We start from the raw sequence: 25,052 nt of genomic DNA on the forward strand, positions 1-25,052 counted from the left end.
TCATGTTCGCGATTTTTAACTTTATTTGACGTTCTGTATATGGTTTGTTTGAGTCTAACGACTTTTAAGTATTTAATGATTAAAAAAAAGAATAAAAAAAATCCACTAGCTCTCCTACGGTTCTGCTTGATATGCCATGACAGAAACATGTGTGATCAAGCTAACAAATTTTATTTATTTATTTATTTATTTATCCTTTATTTAACCAGGAAGATCCTTTTGAGATATCACAATCTATTCTTCCAGGGAGACCTGATCAGGATGGCAGCACATGGAAAACAATACCCATAGAAAACAATTAATTAAAATCAAGAAAAGCACTCACAAGACTCCTTTAACATCGTTTGCAAAAGCCGTTAAAAAGTACTCAGAGGTGGCAAGATCTCTAGTTTAACTACGTTTTGCAGATTGTTCCAGGCCCAGGGAGCAAAAAAAGAAAAAGCATGTTTGCCAAATTCTGAGTATACCTTTGGGACTTTTAACCGAATGTGTATATGGCATATAATATCGGAAAGATATCGGTCTTGCCTGTTGTTGATAAATGCTAGTGGTGATGTTTTACAACACAAGTACGTAGTCACAGGATATACTGATTCACCATCTACAGAGCTAGGGAGCTGATTGAGACGCACCCTTGCATTTCTACATCAATAAACAGGTCGGTTCATCATAACAGCGCAGAGTAAAATGTGTTCTGTGACACTATTTAGTATTTTCTCTCATATCATACAGTATGTATCATATGATTATACATAATTATATTTTTTAACGTTTTGAGCAATTCTTTTGGTCATAAAAATACTTCGTTGTTATGTGCAACTTTTCTACAAGTTTCCAAATATGCTGAGCTCCTCACTGCTTATTTGAAGTTCTAAAATGTTACCTCGAAACTGGACTACTGCAACGCACTACTCTCGGGCCTCCCATCCAGCTCCATCAAACCCCTTCAGATGATTCAGAACGGAGCAGCATGCCTCGTCTTCAACCAACCCAAAAGAACCTATGTCATACCCCTCTTCATCTCCCTCCACTGACCTCCTGTAGCTGCCCGCATCAAATTCAAGGCCTTGATGCTCACGTACAATACCTTGATCTGGGACAGCACCTCCCTACCTCAACACTCTCTGTGAGCTGTTCTACTGAATCCAGTAGAACACCTTTGGGATGTGGTAGAACGAGAGATTCACTGCATGAAAGTATACCTGAAAAAGCTGCTGTAAAATCTGCAGGAATTGCATGATGAATTAACGTCAACATGCACCAGGAATGTTTCCAACATCTTGTGGAATCCATACCGTGAAGAATTGAGGCTGTTTGAGAGCATAGGGAGGCCCTGCCCAGTATTAGTATAGTGTTCCTAATGAAGTGCTCAGTGTGTGTATATACTGTAGCACAGAGGTTCTCAACCTTTTGTAACTAAAGCCACCCCAAGCCTCCCCTATCATGTGACATGCCCCCCCCCCCATTGGAGTAGGCCAGGTATAATAATTATCTATTCTATATAAAATATATACCTAATCTATTATCTGTTTTGATAGATAATGTAGATAGATAGATATATTTTTTGCTTTTGTGTTTTTGTACTTTTTAAAATAACTTTTCATAAATTTTATGATTTAAAAAAAACTTTGACATTTATTAAACTCGACCGGTATGGAACTTGAATGATCAAAAATGTTTCTGACCACTATAACTTCTTTGAACAAGAGAACTAGGCTGTAATAACGTGGACTATTTTAAAACATGTTGCATTACATTCATCTTACATTCTAAAAACAATCACATAAGAATGCTGTAAATTGGGACGAAGGGCGTGTCTCGTTATCCATGACATTGTTATTGTTAAATCTCCAGCTCTCAGCCCCTCACTGAACCCTTCCGATCTCGCCCCTCGGGTTTAGAACTACTGCTGTAGCCTAACAGTTCCTACTGTAATTCCAGCAAAAACTGTAGTGAAAGGAGATTCTCTCTGATTCATTAAGATTTTGGATTTCTTTTTGTCTTTCAGCCGTGTGGAGCTCAAGAGGTTGTGTGAGATTTTCACTAGGATGTTCGCCGACCCTCACAGCAAGGTGAGTGACCTAAATAAAGACATCCTTTATAAATCAGATGAATGACAAGAGCATACAACTTATTTATCTCCTATAATACAGTACGATGTGTAGCATCATGTGATGCTAACAGTTTTTCTTTTTGATTTTGTTGCATGGCCTTACCTTGGTGTGGATTGCTGCATCAGAGAGTAAGTATATTCCTTCTGGGGTTGGTCAATCAGTTGCTGATTCAAACAAGTAATATTAGGCGTTGTGTGTCATGAGTGCTTAAAAGTGTTGTGCTGTCAGGTGTTCAGCATGTTCCTGGAAACGCTGGTGGACTTCATCGTGCTGCACAGGGAGGATTTGCAGGACTGGCTCTTTGTGCTCCTCACACAGCTGTTAAAGAAGATGGGCGCTGATCTGCTGGGCTCAGTGCAGGCCAAAGTGCAGAAAGCTCTCGATGTCACCAGGTCTGCCCTCTACTGGAAACTTTTGGGATATATTTTTTGCGTGTCTTATTTTTAAGCATGTTACTATCAGTGTCTTGTGTGCACATGTGTCCTCTCTCTATACATTACAGAGATTCTTTTCCCTACGATCAGCAGTTCAACATCTTAATGCGCTTCATTGTCGATCAGACACAAACTCCAAACCTCAAGGTTGGTGGCCTTTCTTTTTAACTACAGTGGTGCTTGAAACTTTGTGAATCCTTTAGAATGTTCTACATTTCTGTATGAATGTGACCGAAAACGTCATCAGATGTAGATAAAGAGAACCCAATTAAATGAGACAAAAATATGATGCTTGGTCATTTATTTATTGAGGGAAAGGATCCTATATTACATATCTGTGAGAGGCACCTATTGCAGCCCTTTAAAAATGGAAACAGAAGAATTTTTGTTTTATTGTGAACATTATTGATAATAAATGATAGTTTATTGAAAACTGGTGTTTATCATATTGTTTTTGTGACCATTTTCTGTAAGCTCTGCTTTGTGTTATGCTTACGAATACCCTTACTCGTGATAAAATCTATGTAGCACAACTTCAAGTGGCTTCTTGCTTTAATTCATCATACGCTGAAGCTCCTAGTGCACTGTTGAAGTGTAATCTGATGTGATGCTACACCTCATATTAGGCAAATGAAGTACATTTTGATGTTTTGTAGCAAATTTCATAGCCATTCCTGACCTAGTTGTCTAACATGAGTATATGTTTTTGATGGAGACACTGTGGACGAGAGTCTGCTGAATAATGTAAATGTAAATAACACTTGTCTGGAAAAGAAATAACAGAATAACAGACTATTAATTAATTCACAAAATGAAAATTTCCATATACCACTACAAGCTTGTTTAAATCATAAAGCATAGTAATTGAGGAATGTAATTATCCTTCCTTAAATCTTCAGTTCCTAGTTGCTTAGCGCTGCCGTCTCTATCGTGTAGGTGAAGGTGGCCATTCTGAAGTATATCGAGTCTCTGGCCAGGCAAATGGATCCCACTGATTTTGTGAACTCCAGTGAGACACGCCTGGCCGTCTCCCGCATCATCACTTGGACGACGGAACCCAAGAGCTCAGATGTCAGAAAGGTGAGCATTTTTTCCTTTATCTCTAAGAAAACACTACCCCCCCCCCCTTTTTTTTTTTGCAGACGACCACAAAAGCTCTTATGATCCACCACAACTGCCCAGCTGTAGTTATACACACACTAATCGTCAGTTGTAATCAGAGACCTCTGTAGTCTACAGTGTGGTTTCACAAAGACGTGAATTAGTGATTGAGCTGCACAGTCAGCTTTTAATAAATCAGAGCTTGGATTTTTCCATATATATTAAAAAATCAATCAACACAGCTTGAAGCCTAAAACTATCTGATGCATCTAATAGGTGGGCTGGGGTTGGGGTTTGTTAATTCCCTTTAATGATGTCAAAATGAAAAATATTTCATGGTACATATTTGAAAAGGGCATTATAACAGTAATCTAATTTATTAGCCTAAATCAGAGCTTCTTAACCTATTGTAACTAAAGCCTCCCCTATCATGTGGCAGCCCCCCCCCTCCCCCATATTGGAGGAGACTAGGTATAATGATCTATATTCTATATAACCTAATCTATAATCTGTTTTTCATTGATAGATAGATAGATAGATAGATAGGTAGTTAGATTTTTTTGATTTTGTGTTTTTGTGCTTTTTGCAATTACATTTCCAGCCTTTTGTTTGTAGGCTAGACTTTTAATGACTAAAATAAATAAATCCATTCAATATATGTGCAAAATACTCAGACATCTGTGTATAATAGTATAATATTCCACTTTTTAAGGATGTACTGATTCTTAAAATGCACTCATGTGGACAACTGGGCATCTCAATCATTGTAAACATTGATTCTGGAACTGAGAGTGCGCAGCATGGAAGCTCATGTCCATCAACAGGACCCTCCTTGTAGTTCAATAAGCAGCCTTCCTTGGATGGACGATGCTTTGTCTACAGCAGCGTTTGAGAGGTTTTTCCAGGCTGATAGTGAGCCGTTACTCTTTGCAGTTTTTTAGAAGGTGTCAGACGTACAGACCTTGTTTAAGCTTGTGTACAGTTACACACTATAGCTCATCTTTTCTGGATGCACAATTTATGCTAATCGTCATCTACCATGTATAGTCTGATTCTGACCACAGCATTGTTTCTCAGCCCAGCAGTGACACTACTGTTGCTTATGCACTTATACCAGCACCAGACACACTAGTGTCACTATCAGCATCAGTGCTGTGCTGAGAATGATCCATCACTCATATTAGGCGTTCTCAGACATTTTGCAGCCAGAGACTCCTTTATAACTGTAAAAATAAATAAATAAATAAAAATCCTCAGACCCCCCTCAGTACACATTTATTTTATGAACAATCCACATATTCAAATATTCATACAATATTTCAATGTGTTCAATAATAGTTGGTTATTTATTAGAGCCAGAGATTTTTTTAATGTTTATTTTGATTTCTGAACTTTCTACTCATGAAGACGTTTTAATTACAATTATCCTTAGATTCAAGTTAATATTATTTATAAAGTAGGTATAACTTTGTTGATGATGGGTTGTAATTTAAACCTCTGTAGTATAAAAAAAAATTAATAAATAGCAATCATCCTGGTTATGATTCACACACTCGACTATGAGAACCATGGCCATATACTCTCAGGTCATTGGAATGATGATAAATTACAATTAGATGAGCTGAAGTCAGTAATCGCACCTACAGAGTGACGTCTATGGCAGGTAAAATAGCCAGTGAGTATTAGTGCAAGGTATACCCAGCTTTTCTGACTGTATGTGTGTGTGTGTGTGTGTGTGTCAGACCCTACACAGCTGGGTAAGTGAGGAGCTTGCAGGCAGGCTCAGCTCACTCACCTCCCTCCCCGTGGAGGGCAACCTGGAGGAGAGATGTAAGCAGGTAGTCAAAGTTTCACTTTAAACCTGCATGACCGGCGCATAAACCACACTTCTCACTGAAGCCGCTCTTCTGGATAACCTTCAACTCTTCTTATTTGGTACTCTGTAGGAAGAATGTGTAAAAGGCTATATTCTTCCCTAAATGTCTATCTGCAGATGTGTAATGCTTACTCTGTGATGCTGGGAACTTGTTACTATCTAACGATTCTATTGCTTTGGACTGGAAAGATGTGCTCAGACACCACGCATGCCGGAAAATGCCGACTCTAACAATTTCTTCTGATCTTTCTATGTTTTTAACATCTATTTCTCCTTTAATGGCTGCAGTTATATATTTATCTGACAGATGCACAATATTAGGATCTGAAAGAGTTGTTTTAAGACAGTGTTTATCTGAAGGGAACTTAAATTTGTAAGAAATAAAACGTGATGATGTGGCATGCTGTTATAGGAAAATAATCAATGATGTGGTGGTTAAGTTACGCAGGTGAGTTGTTACTATAGAAACAGTAATGACACCGGCATTAAAATAGTCCTGTGATTTGAAGTACAGCTGCAACTGTTGTCAGAGTTTCTGCTATTCTGACCAATCAGAATCAAGAATTGACAGTGCTGTGGTATAATGTTTCATATTGATATTCCAATAGAGTGTCACAGATTTACCATTCTGAGACTATTGTAAGAGCACTGATCAGCTGTATTAGACATTAAATCTATTTTTGTGTCAGTTGTTTTACTAAGTCACTTTATGTTGGTTTTTCCTCTACTTTCTTTCTCGTTTGTGTATTGTGGCTTCAAGTGTCATGATATGATGCAGCTATGTTATGAAGGAGCTGTAAAACAACTTCTCTTATTCGTAAGGCTCACTACACTCTTAGTCCTTTTCTCACTGTACGCTGTGCTTGTATTGCAGGCTGCTCAGGTGGTGCTGATCTCCCTGTTTGAGCTGAACACACCAGAGTTCACCATGCTGCTGGGAGCGCTGCCTAAAACCTTCCAGGATGGAGCCACCAAACTCCTGCACAATCACCTGAAGAACTCCAGCAATGCTGCAGCCACGGTACCACCAACATTATGACCTTGCTACTGAAAGTACTGTACAATAAATACTGAAACGATGGTAGGAAAAAAATGACCTCAAACGTTGACAGCAACGGATGCAGAAGCTCATTATACAATGACATGAATACATGGAATTTAAGAACATCTGCAGAATGATTACCCTCTAAAGCTGGAAAAGACCACTTTTTCAGACTTTCCAAGGATTTGTTCACACAGTAGTGCAAATCTCATGTATTTCTCTTTACAATTTAGAGTTCGCCGAGCAACACAGTGGGCCGCACACCTTCAAGACACTCTGGTTCCCGCACCAGTCCCCTGACCTCCCCTACAAACTGCTCTCATGGAGGACTCTCACCCAGGTACTACAACAGTGCTGTGAAAGTCTTACAGAACATTCTGGAAGTATATGGACAGTACCCCTTTTGTGGCTTTTCACCAACGATAAGACTAAAGTCAAAACGCCTCTAAACTACTCAAAGCTGAAAACAACTGCAGATGTTTTGTACTTAAGCAGAATTGTTTAATACTCCAACCATTTGCATGCATTTTTTTTTTGCAGCAGAGATTCTCATTTTATTAACAAACAGGATTAAGAGGTAATGCACTGCAGAAGCATGCAGTTCCAGTGCACAAGTATTCACCCCCTTGAACTTTCCCACATTTTGTAGTGTTACAACCTGTTATGAAATGGACTTAATTGCGATTATATGTCATTAAAATTATTATTATGAAATGGAAACCACAACTCTGCCTAGCGGAGTCTATCTACCAGTGACAGTGAGCAGGTAAAGAGGGCACTAGTCCAATAAGCAACCAAAGTGGCCATGGATAACTCTGATAACGTCATCACTATAGTGAAGCATGGTGCTGGTAGCATCATGCTTCACTATAGTGATGATGTTGTCAGAGTGATGGGTTTTTACCAAACATAGTGCTTTTAGTCAAGACCAGTAAGTTCAACTGGTTTCATCAGAACAGAGAGCCTGGACCCCAATACCCCCCCCCCCCCCCCCCCCCCCCCACACACACACACACATACGCAGGTCCATTTCAGTTCCAGGTTGTAAGATTAAAAAAATATGGAAAAGTCCAAGAGCGTGAATACTTAAACAAGCCACTTTATATAATTGAGCCAATCACATGTTTGGTTATGGATCTCTGCTGTTTAACAGTACTAATCCTGTTACATTAACCTGTAAGTTGACCTTCTAACACGCAAGCCTGTTTTCCTCTGCTTTTCCTTCCCTTTCTCCTCTTTCTCTTTGTTTTTCCTTCTCCCTGCATCATCCCTTGTTCCTGACTCAGTCGTATATGGGGCTGGAGTTCGAACGGTCTATCAAAGGCCCCGTGTCCCTTCACTCCCCCTCCCTCTGGCCCTGGCACCCCCCCTCTCCGACCTGGGCGCCGGGCCCCCTCGCCCAGGTAACGGCCTTCCGCCTGGGGGTCACAGCGTGGGGTCAAAGGTCATGGGGAGTCACTTTCCCATTTAGAAACAGGCTGTTGTTCATTACCAGTTTGCTTGTTTTGCATTTATTACGAGTTCCTACAGGAAGAATGTCTCAAAATGGCCAGACACACTACGTTTTTGTTTTTCTTCTTCACATCTCATTCTTCACATTATACTTCTCATGATCTCTTGATATTAACTCAGTCCCCATCATTCCACACTTCCTGCTTGACTATTTGGGAATCTATCCCTTTCACTCCCTTTATTCGAGTTACTTTTCTCTGTCATTCTGTTTTGTTCTGCATCTGGATGAAGACTACAGAATAAACTAGAGCCTCATTCAGGAGCTGTTGACAAGACTACAGAACCACATAAAGCGAAATGTTCAGCATGTTATCTCGCGTTCACAGAAGCCTGTTCTCGAGGGGATAGCACAAAGTGAGCTAAATATATTCAGAACGTCTCACACGCAGATGGTTTCACTAAACTGCGCATTTCTAGTCACACTTAATTACAGTGTAATAAAGATGACAGATATAGCTAAAGCTGTATACAGCATTGAGATAGTCTGAACATTTTGAAAGGTAAAGCAGATTAAATACAGATGCCTAGAAATGGCTACTGAAAAAGGTTTTATTGTAAGACTCTTTTGTCTTAAGTTTATATCAAAGCAAGTAGAACTAAACTATTGCATGCTTAGTGTATCACACAGTTTTGGCTTTTTTATGCAAACAGCAATAAATATCATACGTACTCCAACTTGATCATAAAGTTGACTTGGAAACACACTAGAGAACAAAAGGCAGGCAAGAGGTGCCACAAATCAATATAAAATGTATGGAATGTTTTTAATATCCTGATTAAAAAGTCTGTATGAATCTAGTTGTGTAGATTTGAGTGACTCACAGCTGCTTGATTTTATGGATACCCAATTTACGCTTGAGGGATTTACACTGACATGAAGATGTACAGTACTGTGCAAAAGTGTTAGGCACATGCAAATAAATGTTGTAGCGCAAAGATGCCATCAATATAATGAAATCAAATGTTTCTACATTTGGAAAAAATAAATACCGTGAAGAGCAGTAAACAGTAGTAAATGATACAAAGTCAATATTTGGTGTGAGAAAAAAAAAAGTAGTCTCTGGTAGAATTAGTGCAGTTTTATAAGGAAATGAGCTGTAAGTTTTATTGAGCATTGTTGCAGAACCAGACACGGTTCTTCTGGAGACTTTAACTGTAGCACTCGCGCCTTATTTTTGCAGCAAAACCCAGCAGCCTTCATTGTGATTTTTGTCTGAAAAGTGTCTCTTACATAAAATGCTGCTTTCTTTACTGACATACAAACATTTTTCTGTAACATTTCATTTTGAGCAGGAAAACTAATGTTTGGGAATCTAAAATGTTTTTTGTACTGACTCGATAATGTAGAAATCATCAAATAAAAAATCTATAACAAAGTTTGTACTAAAAAAAAATAGAGTGCCTAAAACTTTTGCACAGTACTGTATATACGTGTTCAGAATTGTGTAATCACAGAACTGTTGTCGTGGCAATTTATTTATTTTTTTTTACTACTTTATGTGTTATTTTATTGTCATTCAGTAGGTTGCAGGCGTAAACCAGCATTAAAACAGTGTCCTGGGGGAAGTATAGTCACTGGAGTAGAATGATCTGGAAAATTCTCAGATAAAGAGAATTCACTATGCTATAAAAAAAATCTGATTGGAACTTTAAACATGGTGTGTGTGTGTGTGTGTGTGTGGGTGTGCAGGTGTGTGTATGCGTGTGGGAGTGTGTGTGGGTGTGTGTGTGAGTGTATGTTGGTGTGTGTGTGTTTGTGCTTGTGTGTGTGGGGCTTTTCAGGATTTACTCTGTTGCTTTACTTTACTAACAGTTACTTTACATTGAAGTAAAAACAACTTAGTTTGTTATGGCGTGTGTGTGTGCGTGTGTTATGTGTGCAGCATGCTGGAATATGACACAGAGAACATGAACTCAGAGGAGATCTACAGCTCTCTGAGAGGAGTCACTGAAGCCATTCAGAGCTTCAGCTTCCGCAGCCAAGAGGACAGCTATGAGCCAATCAAACGCGACACCAAGAAAGACGACGCGGTGAGTTTTACTTCACTTTGTAGTGAACAAAGTGGGCGGAACTTTACTGCCACTCCCGCAGCGTTGGTTATTTTGTATCTCTCCAGATGTACTTCCTTCAAAAATGCATCTGGCTAAATAATTCTGAAGAAAAAAAAAAATCTTAATGTTCTCATATACTGTATGGCCAAAAGTTTGTGCACACATGACCGTCACACCCATATGTGGGCTGTCCCTAAACTAAAATTCCCACAAAGTTGAACGCACCCAATTATCTAGAATGTCTTTGTATGCTGTAGTTTAAGGATTTACATTCACTGGAACTATGGAGCCCAAACATGTTCCAACATGACATTGCCCCCGTGCACCAAAGCAAATGGGGTTTGTGTCAAGGTTTGTGTGGAAGAACTCGAGGGGTTTGTGCAGAACCCTGAGCTCAACCCCACTGAACACCTTTGAGATGAATTGGAACATCAACTGCGCCTCAGGCCTCCTCACCCAACATCAGTGCCTGACCTCTCTAATGCTCTTAGGCTGAATAAGCACAAATCCCCACAGCCACGCTCCAAAAGCCTTCCCAGAAGAGTGGAGGCTGTTACAGTAGCAAAGGGGGGACCAACTTTGGAAAGGGATATTCAGCAAGCACATGAAGGAGAAGCTTTTATTTGTCACGTATACACTGCAGCATAACAAAATAATTTTTTTTACATATCCCATTTAGGGTTAGAGCACAGGGTCAGTCAGGATACAGTACGGTGTCCCTGGAGCAGAGTGGGTTAAGGCCCCAAAAGTAGCAGCATGGCACAGTTGGGGCTTGAACCCCCACCCATTTGAGCACTATACCAGATAACCTTAACCATTGAGCCACCACTGCCCCGTATGGGGGGTGTGTGGGAGTGGACATAGTTTTGTCAGTATAGTGTATATAAATGCAGTACATTGAATTTCTTTTCTTTGCATGTCCCAGCTTGTTATGACGCTGGACTCAGACCACAGGGTCGGACGTGATACAGCAGCCCTGGAGCAGAGAGAGTTAAGGGCCTTGCTCAAGGGCACAACAGTGGCAGCATGGCGGTGCCAGGGCTTGACCTCATGACCTTATGATCATTCAAAGTGATATATCAAAATAATATTATTCTAGTGGTTTTCAACATGCATGCACGTACAAATGTAGTGCGTAGAAATGTTCTTGTCTGTTTAATGACATAGCTGTGAAACTTCCATATCCTATCAAATGTAGATTTTCTTTCAAAACTGTATCTTGTATTTCATGGTTTGTGCCTCACACAGAGTGCCGTAGCGTCCTGCGCTGCAGACCCCCGGCTAGGTACAGACGTGATGGAGGGGGGCCGAACGGCTCTGGACAACAAGACGTCGTTACTGAACACACCGTCCCCTCGCTCTTTCCTGGGGCCGAAGACACGCGAATACAATCCCTATAACTACACCGACTCCATCAGCACTTACGATAAAGCTGCTCTGAAAGAGGCGGTGTTCGACGATGATGTGGAACAGCTCCGTGATGGTAACGCATTCATTTATTTGTTTGTTTTTTTGTTTGTTTATTGCTGTTGACATTTGTTACTGTATAGAGGATATGCATTGACGTCACTTTCCCACCTGAACACACCCCTGAGTGTTAAAACATCCAGCGAAATGGCTGGTTTTAATAGAGAAAGCTGCGAAAACGCTCGTATATCTAATGATTATCAGCTTAAATTAAAGGCAGTTGGACTCGACAGTGACCCTTACAACTTGCCCAAGAATCTGTGGTCCATGGACATTGGCATGTGGCCAGAAACTGGTTTCCCCGACATTTATATGTACCCGATTTTCAGCAAAGCCTGAATGCATACAAAAGCCTTGACGCGTGGTCCTACTTAAAGGTGGAATTTGTTGGAGAAATTAAAGTGATAAGAACACCAATAAACATTCTGGTTGTATGTACAAATATTTTTATTTTATTCTATAATTTTATCTGGTAAACCGTAAGCTAGCTAGTCCTAATTTGTTTGTAGCGAACACTGCTTCCACTTACTAACATTATATATTTATGAAGGTAAAACACAATCAGAGAATGAATGAGCCTCCATTATTCATCAATGGAAACAGGCAGCGTTTAAAAAGAAATATGTAGCAAATTATTCATCATTATACATGAATACCACATGCCAAAAGAACTTACACATACACTGCTCCACTTAGTAAAAAAGGACTGAATGGTTTTTTGGCACTCTGTAAAAAGATAGCTCTGAATTCTTGTTGAATCTGTTAGCACATCGCTCTCACAACAGCTTTTTCCCATTTGAGATGTGTTTTTCTGTGATTTCACGGAATTCACGCTGTACACTAATGCTGCCGCTCAGTCTTTTTGCCACTCAGTGGGCGTGACCAAGGCGAGTTCCACGCCTACCGTGACATCACGTGCGTACCCTCTATAACATGCAGTGTTTTCAGTTTTCTTGGTTCTTCTTTAGGTCGTCGTCAAGAGTTTGGTGAAAACAAAATCATGGCTCCCAAAAGTTATTCTGCAGGTAATAGTTTTTTTTTCAATTTCTTGTTGCATTAAACAAGCAGATCAGTTATATCTGAGTGTAGTCTCACATTATTCCTTTTCTGCCATCTGCCAGGCCCTGCGCAGCACCTGGAGCTGGTTGGTGACCTCCTGAAGGAGCTGTCCAATCACAGCGAGCGTGTGGAGGAGAGGCGGGCCGCCCTGTTGGAGCTGTTGAAGGTGACCCGTGACGACAGTGTGGCCGTATGGGAGGAGCATTTTAAAACCATGCTGCTGCTGCTCCTGGAGACACTGGGGGACAAAGACGTGAGTGATCCACTTTACAGCTCCTTGTGCGTGTCAGTATGTAGCACTCACAGCGAAGCAGAATGCGGAAAGAGCAACGTATGAACAGCACTGTGACCTGCCAATCTTCACACGTTTTGCGTATGTGCTTCACATTTTAACGTCGGAGTATGCTCATACGAGTTATCACTCAGATATATGCCAATAGAGCAGTAGTATTTTCCCCGCCCAATGACACGGGCAGGTGTGTCAATTAGCATACGAATGACACCCGTGGAAGCTCTGCCCCTTCCACCATCTTATATTAATGGTGCATTCATGTAATGTTGGAAATACCATATATACACCAGTTCAACGCACATGATCGCCACCACAAAGTCGTAATTACGAGTGGGAAAATACAGATTTTCTTTGAGTTTCCGAGTTGGGGGCGTGTCAGTAAAGAAAACGTATAATGAATGGATGCACCGTCTGTAGTTGATGGTAAATTTGTCGAAATTGAATGTTTACAATAAAACAAACTTACTGCCTGCACAAAATGCAATAGCATTGTATAATTACGATGTAATGTGTAACGATAAAGTTTGTACTGGCTTCGTAAATTGATTAAAGACATAAAAAACACATCTGATGTGTCTGCATCTTCAAGAAGTAGAGTTAAAAACCTTACTGTATTTTTTTGTAGTTGATTTAAGAAAAGGTACACTGCCATCTTGCTCCGACTAAAGTGACTTAAACGCACCCGATGTCGTAATTACGCCTTCCCAACTCGTAAATACGAATTCCCAGAAGGACTTGAATGCACAGTTAGTAATGTTTCAGTTTTCCCGTTTTAAAGATACACTGATGCGGCATCAAGGTAAGTGGACAATGTATTCGGTTTGTCAATGGGAAATAAAATCCAGCGAACATATTTGAACAAATACAGTATGTTATATAAATAAACTTTAATGAAGTGCCACATCTAACACTGCAAATCATTTTAATGGTAATGGTAATTAAAAAGTAAACAGAAACACTCCAACGTCAATCAGCAGGCCCGTCAAACAGATCAGCAGTGTAAAACATCGTCAGTGTGGAATTATATCACTATATTACCCACTTTAAACAGTCTCGAGTAGCGCACTAAACTAAGGCTTTTGGATCAGGAGTGGGAGTGTGTGGATCCATGTCTAATGTCCATTTTTGCTGTTTTCCTGCTCAGCACACCATCCGGGCGCTGGCGCTGCGTGTTCTGAAAGAGATCCTGCGAAGTCAACCTGCACGCTTCAGGAACTATGCAGAACTGACCATTATGAAAACACTGGAGGCGCACAAAGACTGCCACAAAGAGGTCAGACACAAGTGGGGTCAAAAAACCTTTTCCGTTACTGTTGCCTGAGGTGGAAAAGTCTGCATATCAATAAAGACATTTACATTTACATTACATTTATTCATTTAGCAGACGCTTTTATTCAAAGCGATTTACTAATGAGAAAACACAAGCAAAGCGATATATCAAGCAGAGAACATCACAAGTAGTGCTACTATACAAGATCCGTTAATTGAGTTCCAGAAGAAGCAAAGTGCGCAGAGTAGAGGTGTAAGTGCCAAAGTTAGTTAGTTAATTAATTAATTAATTAATTAATTAATTAATGTTTTTATTTTTTTATTTTTTTATGGGTTGGTTAGGTGTTCACGGAAGAGGTGGGTCTTTAGCTGTTTTATGAAGATGGTGAGAGATTCTGCGGTCCGGTTTGAGGTTGGAAGTTCATTCCACCACTGAGGAACAGTTATTTTGAATGTTCTTGAAAGGGACCTTGAGCCACGCTGAGTAGGTAGTACTAAGCGTCGGTCGTTGATTGATCGCAGATTGCGTGAGGAAACGTAAGCCTTCAGGAGAGAGTTGAGGTAGGAGGGTGCTGTTCCAGACAAGGTCTTGTAGGTGAGCATCAAGGCCTTGAATTTGATGCGGGCGGCTACAGGACGCCAGTGGAGGGAGATGAAGAGGGGTGTGACGTGGGTTCTGGATCATATGAAAGGGTTTGACGGAGCTGGCCGGGAGGCCCGAGAGTAGTGAGTTGCAGTAGTCCAGTTTTGAGATAACAAGAGCCTGGACTAGTAGCTGTGTAGCCTGTTCGGTGAGGTGGGGTCTGATTTTCTTGATGTTGTACGGGATGAACCTACAGGACCGTGCAGTTGTTGAGATGTACTGCACACTGCATCACTTTACTGCACACTAAAGAGTGCAGTAAAGTGATGTGATTGCAAGTATGCATTGTAGTCTCTCCATTGGGAACAGCGAACACGTCGCATTTCTTCTGGCAATTTTTGTTTGTTTATTTTTACCCCCTGCGAAGTTCCTGGATGGAAACTTGCCTGCAGTCACTCTTCTTACACAGCAGCGCAATAACATTGAGATGCGCATTGCCATCGGAGATATCAGTCATGTTAACATTTACTGATTTAGGGTTAGGGTTAGCAGTTGAGAGGATAAGTGCCTTCTTCAAAGCCAAGTTACCACTGCCCTGGTTATCATATAGTAACTCTTGTACTGCCAGTATGAAGAATTAGACGTACACTTCCTTTAGCATCGCACTGTGTTTTTGTCTGCTGTTAAGGTGGTGCGTGCCGCAGAGGAGGCCGCCTCCACCCTGGCTTCCTCCATCCACCCGGAGCAGTGCATTAAGGTCCTGTGTCCCATCGTACAGACTGCAGACTACCCCATCGACCTGGCCGCCATCAAAATGCAGACCAAGGTCATCGAGCGCATTCCGGAGGAGTCCCTTTATCAGCTGCTGCCTGACATCATCCCCGGTCTACTCCAGGTGCGCGCATATAAAACACACCTACTCACTGTGCACACATGCAGGTCCACACAGTCATTAACACACATGATATACACCTGGTACACTCAGCTCTTACCAGTAAACCCAGGAACAGTACAGTAATAAAGAAAGCCATTGCAGGTTTTTGCAGCCATTAACACACAGTTAGACGCCACACATGTACCTTCAAATGAGATTGTTGTGTCCCGTTGCTTGTACGTGTCACTGTCAACGCTGTGTGTCTGTGTTTAAGGGTTATGATAACACTGAGAGCAGCGTGCGGAAAGCCAGTGTCTTCTGCCTTGTGGCAATTTATTCTGTGATTGGAGAAGGGTTGAAGCCTCATCTTGCCCAACTGACGGGCAGCAAGGTAAATGGATAGAAGGATGGATGGATGGATGGATGAACTGATTCTCATGGGGAAATTTGGGTGCTAGAACCGCAAAGACATTGATGTACAAGACGAAGTTATACATTCAACACATATGTTATTATATTGACAATATACTACACTACTATTAGACTATTTATTAGGTTTTTTTTAAGGCTTTCCATTCTCTCATTCATATACTGTATCACTGTTTTAGTCTTTTTTAATTTGTCATTTTTTTTAATTGTCCATCACATTACAGTTTGCAGAAAAGAAACTCTTTTCTTCTTCAGTCTGCATTTTCTACTACTGATTTGTAGAGTAGTTTGGGAAAACTCTGGCAACCTTGGAGATGCAAATATTTTAATTATCTGAGCAATGGATGGGAAGGCCAGAAAATTTCCTTAAGCACATGCATAATCCATCTTTGAATACACAAAAAAGTCACCAACTGTGAGTGTATGCATTGTTATTATTAGCATGACAAATCTTCAATACTATCTTCATCTTGTCCTCTGACAGATGAAACTGCTGAACCTCTACATCAAGCGAGCCCAAACTACCAACAGCAACAGCAGCAGCTCCTCTGACATCTCCTCCTACAGCTAAACCAACCAATCACCTTCTAAACCAATCCGAACCTCGCTCCCAGTCCAATTTTACTGAAACGACTTAAAGGACAGTGGTTTTGATCGAATTGAATCCTTCATTAAACCCAAAACAACAATAATTATATAACAAGACCTGTTTTTAGAAATGTGACTTGTTGCTTGTTCGGTTTTGGGTCCACGTTCCAGTATGTGATGACTGAAACGGCTTGTATTGCCGTACTCCTGAATGTGTGTATATCAAACATTAATGAGAGCAGTTGTGCCTCAGTCCAGTGGACCTGTTTGTCTGTATTCTCTTGTAGGGCAATCTATTTCTATTAAAGGAATACTCTTTTTTTTTTTTTTTTTTTTTTTTTTTTTAAATCTCATTACCACATCTGCAGGGTATGTGTAATGACCATGGACAACAATTTAGAAAATTGCCCTTTACTGAGAAAAGAACAGAAAATCTGTTCATATATTACTTGCTTAAAATGAAAGTCTAGTCTTTTTTTGCAGACCAATGCTTAGAGCACGTTTATGAATTTATAAGTCAAAAGTTTTGAAGCTTTAAATCTGTCCAATTCAGCCTTTCAGAAACAGAACTAGTTTTTTTTGAGGGAAGAATTTGTTGGTATGTGATGTAGTTACTCTAACTCTAGGGAAACATGGAAGTACCTCATTGGCACAAAATTGTAAGTGAAGTATCTGAAGGATACTTTTTACTGTATTGCTTCACTGATAGAACATAGGGTAACACTACATAAGAACATTTTTATGTTAAAATGTGTATTTCTGTACTATCCTAACATGTTCATTGTTAGAGTCTACTGTTTGGAGTTTCAAATTCCTGTTATATAGACTTATATATATATATATCTTAAACATTAATTCACTGCACCAACATCTGCCCCAAAGACTTCTATTATAAGTCTGAATTTTTCTTAGTACATGCAAATGTGTAGGAAAACTTCAGTGCTTGGACCACCACAGAGAAAGGAGCTTCTCAGTAAAGGGAAGCGTACAGGGAAACTTTAGTTCTTGGACCCCTACCAAGAAAATGTCTTCTGTGATTACACATACGCTATAGATTTGATGTACAGAGATTAGATTGAAAATTTCTGGAGTATTCCTTAAAACCCTTTTTTTTAAAAAAACATTATTCCGTCGGTGCAGAGGAAAAACGACGTACTGTAGCTGGTTGCGTTTTAAAATCATTCGGGCGTAAAATTCAAGTAGCGACATTCGCGATTGGCGAACGAAAACTGACCAATCAGCTGCTGTATTATTGTTCGCTTGTGTCAACAATTCAGTGATGGACGTTTTATGTCTTATAAATGTAAGGACGAGTTGAACGTTCATTCCTATGTAGGTGTAGTAAGACATCTTTATCACTGCTGCCTCTAATTTCTGGAAAATTCTGTTGCATGCTAATCATTTGGACCTACAGAAAATTCTCTTCTTGGGGGGGGCATGTAATGCTAAATATGCAAGAACAGAGATTGTATTTGTACAGTAATTGTCCTTTTTGTCCATTAAGAAGGGAAAAAAAGATGAAGGATAAATGTATCCCTGGTTCATTCTGTAAAAACAAAACAACAACAAAAAAACCCCCCCGAACATGTATAGAAGATTTGACTGAGCATTTCCTGTTATACCTGAATTTGCTTGACGATCATTTAGCTAGTTCAGTGACTTCCATGAGGAAGTCTGCTTAGAATAATATAGAAATTTTATTGCCTTTGGGTTCGATTTTGAAGACCAAGAAAAGATATTTAAAAGGACTGTGGATGTCAGATATGCTCAATTTGAAGCAAACCTCTTCATCAGTGAACCTTCATCTCAATGATGTTCATAGACCCAAAGTAAACGTTCAGCTAACTGAGCTTAACATTGGCCATTTTCAGATTACAATACCGCTATGAAATGACACTTCGTATGATAAGTACTCGCTCTAATACTTATAAGTTTAGTGCAAATGTCAATTTTATTTCGAGCAATAATTCTAAACTGATCCAAATTGGATTCACTTTTAGCCAAACCACTTATCCAATTTTTTGGTTGTGGGAACGTCTGTGTGCCTGTATGGCCTTTTAAAGTTCTTCCTTACACAAAGCTGCTGTTAATTGAACCCTGGCTCTTTAGCTATTACACTTTGTGCTCTTGAATGCTGAATGTTGACAGTGTGTTGATTTGTTACCTAGCTATTAGGTCATGTACTAATGTTCATAAAACATTTTCGGTATGTTTTTAGGCGCTTCAGTTGTACAGCTGGGGACTGAAGATGTCTCCCCAGCAGTGGACTCACTGAATCGTAAAAAGTCAGCAACAATTTTCCCTGGATGTGTATTCTGTCTTTGTGTCAGTATGAAACTGGATGAGAAACGTTTTACATCTAGGTTACAGTCATCCAGGTTACATCTAATGTCTTGTGGTAAGTCAATATATATATATATATATATATATATTTGACTTACTACAATATATATAGTTGTCTAGAGCATTGGTTCTCGAAGTGGGTCCAGGTGGCTCTGATTTATTCATTTAGTTAGGACGGTGAAAATCATAAATCCACTTTTATTTTTATTATTATTATTATTACTATATTGTTCCTAAGTTCCTATAGTTGTTATAATGCTCCATACCTCTCATAAATTAAAAACAATACCTCCAGTACTCATTAAAATAATGAGGTTAATATTTGAATTAGTTTGTTTATGCTCATACATCAGTGCTGAGGGGTCTGTAGAATTTATTTTATAGTTAACGGAGTCCCTGGCTGCAAAAAGTTTGAGAACCCCTGGTCTAGACTTAACACAACATGACAGATACTAAGAACAATTTATTAGTATTTGAACTAATTAAGTCAGAAAACATTAAATCAACCTCACTGCAAAAAAAAAAAAAAAACAGTATCTATGCAAGTGAATAAAGGCAAATTCATTTAATCTAATACAGTATGTATAATTATGAGATTAGTATATAGCAAAAAAAAAAAAAAGATCTCCAAACCCATTTCTAGAGCGCTTTTACTAATGAACTACTAATTTCAAGCTTGAAATGGTCTTTTTTTAAAAAAAATTTTAAAAAATCAGTGGATAATTTGGCTCTTTTCTTGAAATAAACTGCTGAGATAAGCAAAATTATCCACTCATTGTCCATTTCAAACCTAAAATTAGTGTCTGAAACCACCTACATTGCGGAATTTGCCTATATTCATGATATTTCTACTTGCTTAGGTATTGTGTGACGTTTTAGCAGTGTTTTAATCGACCATCCTGAAGAGTTCTTCCTGCATGCACGTAAAAGCATGCGTGTTTTAGCAGTCGCTTTCACAATCTCACATTCTGGATCCAATCTCTTCTGGTGTAAACACAGTACTGTAATGATGTGTGCAGTAAGCAGCGTCGTACTGTAGCTGACTGAGTAATGATCCTGGTTGTGTGTATACTGTAGATATGTTTACATGGATACTTACTAGGGCCCCAGGCTTCGGTTAGAAATGTCTAGAGGGTCCCAATGCTTTATACGTTCCCTCACCTTACTCTTCACTACTACTACTACAGAAAAGCACCTCTTCTCTTATATCCAACTATGTTCACTTACGCTGCAAATGTTGGGGTTTTTTTGGTGTGTGTGTGTGTGTGTGTGTGTGTGTGTGTGTGTGTGTGTGTGTGTGTGAGGGAAAAGCCAGTGTTTTAAAGGACTGTTACAACGGCAGCCAGTACAATGCTTTTGCTGACGTATTGAAATATTAGCCGACACGCCTCCTATCGCTTTACTGTGCATGCCTTTCGTTTAGCTGCTCTTATTTAATATCCATATCTGTATTTATGTGTTTTATTTCGTGTGCGTTCCAACAACTGTACATAAAAGACCTGTTGTTTTTTTTGTTTTGTTTTTTAATTAAACTTCCACCTGTGATAGATTCTGTAAACACCATTTGCTCTAGATAAAGCAAAACCTCTGACTTTTCCACCTCAGTCTCTGTCTCCTTCTTAAAATATATTGCATGTGTCGAGTTTTGATGCAGTGTATTTCAAATACATTTTATATAAAGAACAGTTTCCGTTCAAAAATCCAATTGGAGTCACATTTGAAACCGTTGTAAAATCACGCTTCGTCAGTGAATAATTGAATTCTGTGTTAAATCAATAAAACGGTTACACTTAAGCCATTGTTCTGTCCATGGAATACCTTCCTTTTTGGGCATTATGTTGCTTAGCAACCAAAGCTTACTGTTAACAGACTACATTGTGTGGCAGAAAAATTGTTTATCGCAATGATGATTAATAATGATTTATTTATCGAATTCTGGATTTGATCATATTGATTTATTTAGTATTGAATACAAACAACAACCTTTTTGTCCTATTACAGTTAGTGTTTGAATTTTAAAAAGCTCTTATGTCACCTTCAAACCTACCGAAAGCTCTGTTTTGTGTACCAGTCTTCTGAATCTTCTAGATTAGTAAATACTTTTGAATCTAAGGTCAGAGTTTTCGATTTGAGACGCAGCTCATCACAGCAATCAAGACGACGGCGGAACGTTTTAAGAACGACAGAGCTCGTCATCGCTGTGCATAAAAACGCTACACATTATTCACTTGGACTTGACGGACGGATGTTTTCACTCTGAAGTGCCACATAGTGAATGTTGGGCTGCTTGTGCATACTCGTGTATAAACCAGGCTTGTGTGCTTCGCGTCGGGGCGAATCACACCACCTCATGGGGATTCTTTTCATATAACAACACAACATTTCCCACTAAACTGCTAAGTCAGTGCGTACGGCTGTACTAGATCTCCACTATACCGTATCATTGCGGTTTAGGTATTCTATTTAATGTGCATTGTGCGGTTTGGGACACAGCCTTAAATTCTGTTTAAACGTGTGTGAGTAGGGCAAAATCGTACATGCTGCTACACTAATCACAGCGGGGTGTACACAGTCTTTTAATCTTTCAAATACAACATGAGGCAAGTTCAGAGCAAGATAACGGCAAATTAACTTATTTCAGAATGTTTCTTCCTTCAGTCCAAAGTTATCTAATATCAGTGCGCTTACGCACTTCATACTGCTTTGTTCCATTCGTTCTACCTGTCTCTTATTTGATCTGTCAGTCATTGGACCGAGTGGACTCGTGTGCCGGCTTGCAGCTGATTTCATCAGGGAAGGTTACATGGAGGAGGAAGTGTTTTAGACCTTCTGAGCCTCTGACTGACATCACAGCCTGAGGCAGGAGAGAGCTCATCACATCACCCAGCTTCACCCAGCTTCACGAACACTCTCCATTCTCTCTCCATTCTCTCCTCCGCTCACTAATGAGCTCGAACAAGCTGTGTGGCACTTTATTTATTTATTTATTTATTTATTTATTTATTTAATAATGACCTTTCCCACAAAAATGGTGCACGCATGTTAAAAATCAGAGTGACTTCTAGATGGAGTCTGCTCCTAGAGCATGTGATACACAAGCGTTGGACACTTAAGTTGAATCAAAAGAAACTTTGGGACTGAAGTATAATGAGCATTTTCACCTTGACATTCACACATTAATCATAATCCCATTTCCACTGAATATAGCTGATGTTTTGGTAAATGAATCTAGTTATTGACTAGATTCTGAAATGAATATTCCGTATTAAGTAAGGAGTAAGATATGACAGGGTGTGCTTTGATAATCAGCATTAAATAATCAGCATTTCAAACTGTGCTTTATTTCACAGGAAGTTGCCAATGATTCCAATTATTAATGAACAACATGGCATATTTTTTATCCATTTGTAGATGAATTGAACGTTGTGGTTTGCAAGACCACCAAGTCAAGTTGGTTCCTGTTATCAAATTCCTGTTATCAAAGCAGCTATAACCAGTCCCTCCACGATTTTGTGATCTCAGAAATGACCGAAAAATCAGGCACATTCCACAATCAGAGGAGTTTGCAATTTTTCAAAATTACCGCAGATTTTCTGAAGATTTGGGCCAAGACATGTCATTTGACATCATCACAACCCGCATTCAGCCAAAGCCCTCTTCGATTCTCTTCCGTCAAACATGAGTACAGCTAAAAGGTCTCATTTACTAACAAACCATTACTACGAAAGACAATTTCGTGCAATTGGACTTTCACCATTTCAAGTAGTTTTCCACCAAAAAAAAGCACAAAAACCTTCACAAATTGCATCGCAAATTTTGAAATAAGCCACAGCAAAATCGAACGTTTTTGGCCACAGCAATCACAGAAAAACTCCTGTAAGTACTGTATAACCAGTCATTCCCTCAATAGCCTCTCTTCTTATTCTCTGTCTTAAAGTTACTAAGACAAAACTGCAGCTTGTCACGTTACAGGGTCCAGAAACTCCTGTGTCCTAAACACTGTCCTGCAGAAAACTGTTAAAGTTAATGACTGTTACGTAGCTCTGACACTGATGTCTCCTTCCTTAAATGTTAAAAATCTCCTTAGAGAACCCTTTACCATGTCAAAGATCATCTTTTTTCTTAAATCTCCTTTTTTTTTTTTTAAATTTCAGCTCAAACAAACAATCTCCAGTTTCATTTCTATTCATCATTTCTGCTGAACATTTCTTCTGAACATTTCTACTAACATTTCTATCTTTTTTCTTAACTAACATGTTTTGTTGTGCTGTTACAGAAATGAACCAACACCTTCTGACCAATCATATTTGTGAATTGAATAAAAACAACAACACTGTGGTATAATTCATATTAAAGGGGACCTATTATGCAAAATTCACTTTTATTAAATGGTGTTTGAACATAAATGTGTGTTGGCAGAGTGTGTACACAACCACCCTACAGTAGTAAAAATCCACCCAATAAATCATAAACAGCGTCTCAAAATGAGCCGTTTTCATTTCTGCCCAAACGTGCCGTCATGTTGGAATAAGCCCCGCCCAGCACCCTATCAGCATAGCTCCTCCTCTGAGTGAGCTGCACACAGTCCGCCATGGTTTCCACGCAGGAGCAGCTACAGTGATAAGCTACAGTGTTGAGTGATGAGAAGAATGTCTCAGCTTCGTAAGCTTTGTAAGTGTTCTGTTGTTGGCTGTATGAACATAAGGGTCTTCATGTTCTCCTGGCATCAGAGGCACTGAAGATGTAGCAGAGGAGTTTTATTTTTGAAGGAAACATGCCCCAAAAATACCTTAAATCATTTCACACCAGACTGCTTGTGAACGAGGCTCAATACAAAGCAGGATTTGCTAAAAACTTGATTCTCAAGCATGGATCATGACCAGCTGTTCATGACCCAGCTTCATATCCAGAAGACGTAAATATCGCACTTTATATTTTGTGAACGTCTGCCAATCGCCTTTCCGAATGAGATTCCACGACTAATGCGACTAAAGTTACCATTGTTTCTGATTGTATTCACAGAGACCAGAGTTATGTAGTTGTTTTTATTTTTAACCAGAAAACGTCTTTATTACACACAATACAGTGAGGGTGATTGTCTTTTTGAAAAGTGTGTACGTTTTGTGCGAATCATTTTACACCAGAATGCTTTGTGAATGCGCTTGTTAGTAGATTCCACGGCTAATGTTGTTGCTGTAGTATCTGAAAGCACGAGCTGTTCTCTTCCGGAAAGGGGGCGGGGAGCAGCAGCTCATTTGCATTTAAATACACACACACCAAAACAGCGTTGTTTTTTCTGCCACCCAAAAAAGGGCATTAACAGTATGGTGTAATGATCTGTGGGATATATTGAGCTGAAACGTCACAGACACTTTCTGGGGACACCTGAGACTTATATTACATCTTGCAAAAAGGCTTAAAATATGTCTCCTTTAATATTCAGTATTACCATGCGGAAAGAATTTCATGGTACAGAGAACTAATAGAAATATGGATCTAACTCAAGTTTTTCTTACATATAAAAGTTCAGTGTATGTTAATAGGATTTTGAAGGACACAAGGTGTCTCGAAAGCAGACTTCACCATCACCTGATCCAACAGAAGTGCGGTCCGATAAATGTTAATGAAATGCCCTTTCACGTCCAAAATCTGAAGCAGCTTGTCAATCAAACACACTTTTTATGACATTTGATTAGATGAGAATAGTCACGGACGAGAAGCTTGCACGGATATCGTGTTCATGCAGTTCCGAAAACTATCAGCAGGGGGAGTGAGAGAGCTGAGAATGAAGCAAACCGTTCAGATCACTCTCGACCTTGACACATACTACACAATTTAACAGATAAATCAAATATTTAGAGCATAGTATTTATTAATGCAGTGAGTATAATCGTGATATAATACACATGATCTGGAATTACTACAAGGTTAGAGTAGTGAGATCACCTGCATGAGAAACTGATGTGGAGAAATTCCATGCAAATGTATAGCTAATAATAATAATAATAATAATAATA

General features: G+C 39.4%; 1 protein-coding gene across 1 annotated transcript in view; it reads left to right on the plus strand.

Annotated features, from left to right (window-relative positions):
* The window catches only part of LOC128613339 (CLIP-associating protein 1-A), an 81,839-nt gene extending 61,205 nt beyond the window's left edge, over positions 1 to 20,634 (plus strand). The window contains exons 27-41 of the mRNA XM_053634006.1: positions 2,009 to 2,072; positions 2,240 to 2,242; positions 2,343 to 2,506; positions 2,617 to 2,695; positions 3,485 to 3,628; positions 6,400 to 6,546; positions 6,801 to 6,907; positions 9,963 to 10,110; positions 11,380 to 11,614; positions 12,567 to 12,623; positions 12,720 to 12,910; positions 14,094 to 14,222; positions 15,490 to 15,696; positions 15,950 to 16,066; positions 16,589 to 20,634. Of these exons, the coding sequence (XP_053489981.1) occupies positions 2,009 to 2,072; positions 2,240 to 2,242; positions 2,343 to 2,506; positions 2,617 to 2,695; positions 3,485 to 3,628; positions 6,400 to 6,546; positions 6,801 to 6,907; positions 9,963 to 10,110; positions 11,380 to 11,614; positions 12,567 to 12,623; positions 12,720 to 12,910; positions 14,094 to 14,222; positions 15,490 to 15,696; positions 15,950 to 16,066; positions 16,589 to 16,675 (1,879 nt within the window). The 3' untranslated portion in view covers positions 16,676 to 20,634. The remainder of the gene's footprint in view (positions 1 to 2,008; positions 2,073 to 2,239; positions 2,243 to 2,342; positions 2,507 to 2,616; positions 2,696 to 3,484; positions 3,629 to 6,399; positions 6,547 to 6,800; positions 6,908 to 9,962; positions 10,111 to 11,379; positions 11,615 to 12,566; positions 12,624 to 12,719; positions 12,911 to 14,093; positions 14,223 to 15,489; positions 15,697 to 15,949; positions 16,067 to 16,588) is intronic.
* Positions 20,635 to 25,052: the final 4,418 nt, after the last annotated feature.

Source organism: Ictalurus furcatus, chromosome 10 (assembly GCF_023375685.1).
Source record: "Ictalurus furcatus strain D&B chromosome 10, Billie_1.0, whole genome shotgun sequence".
Classification (NCBI taxonomy): Eukaryota; Metazoa; Chordata; class Actinopteri; order Siluriformes; family Ictaluridae; genus Ictalurus; species Ictalurus furcatus.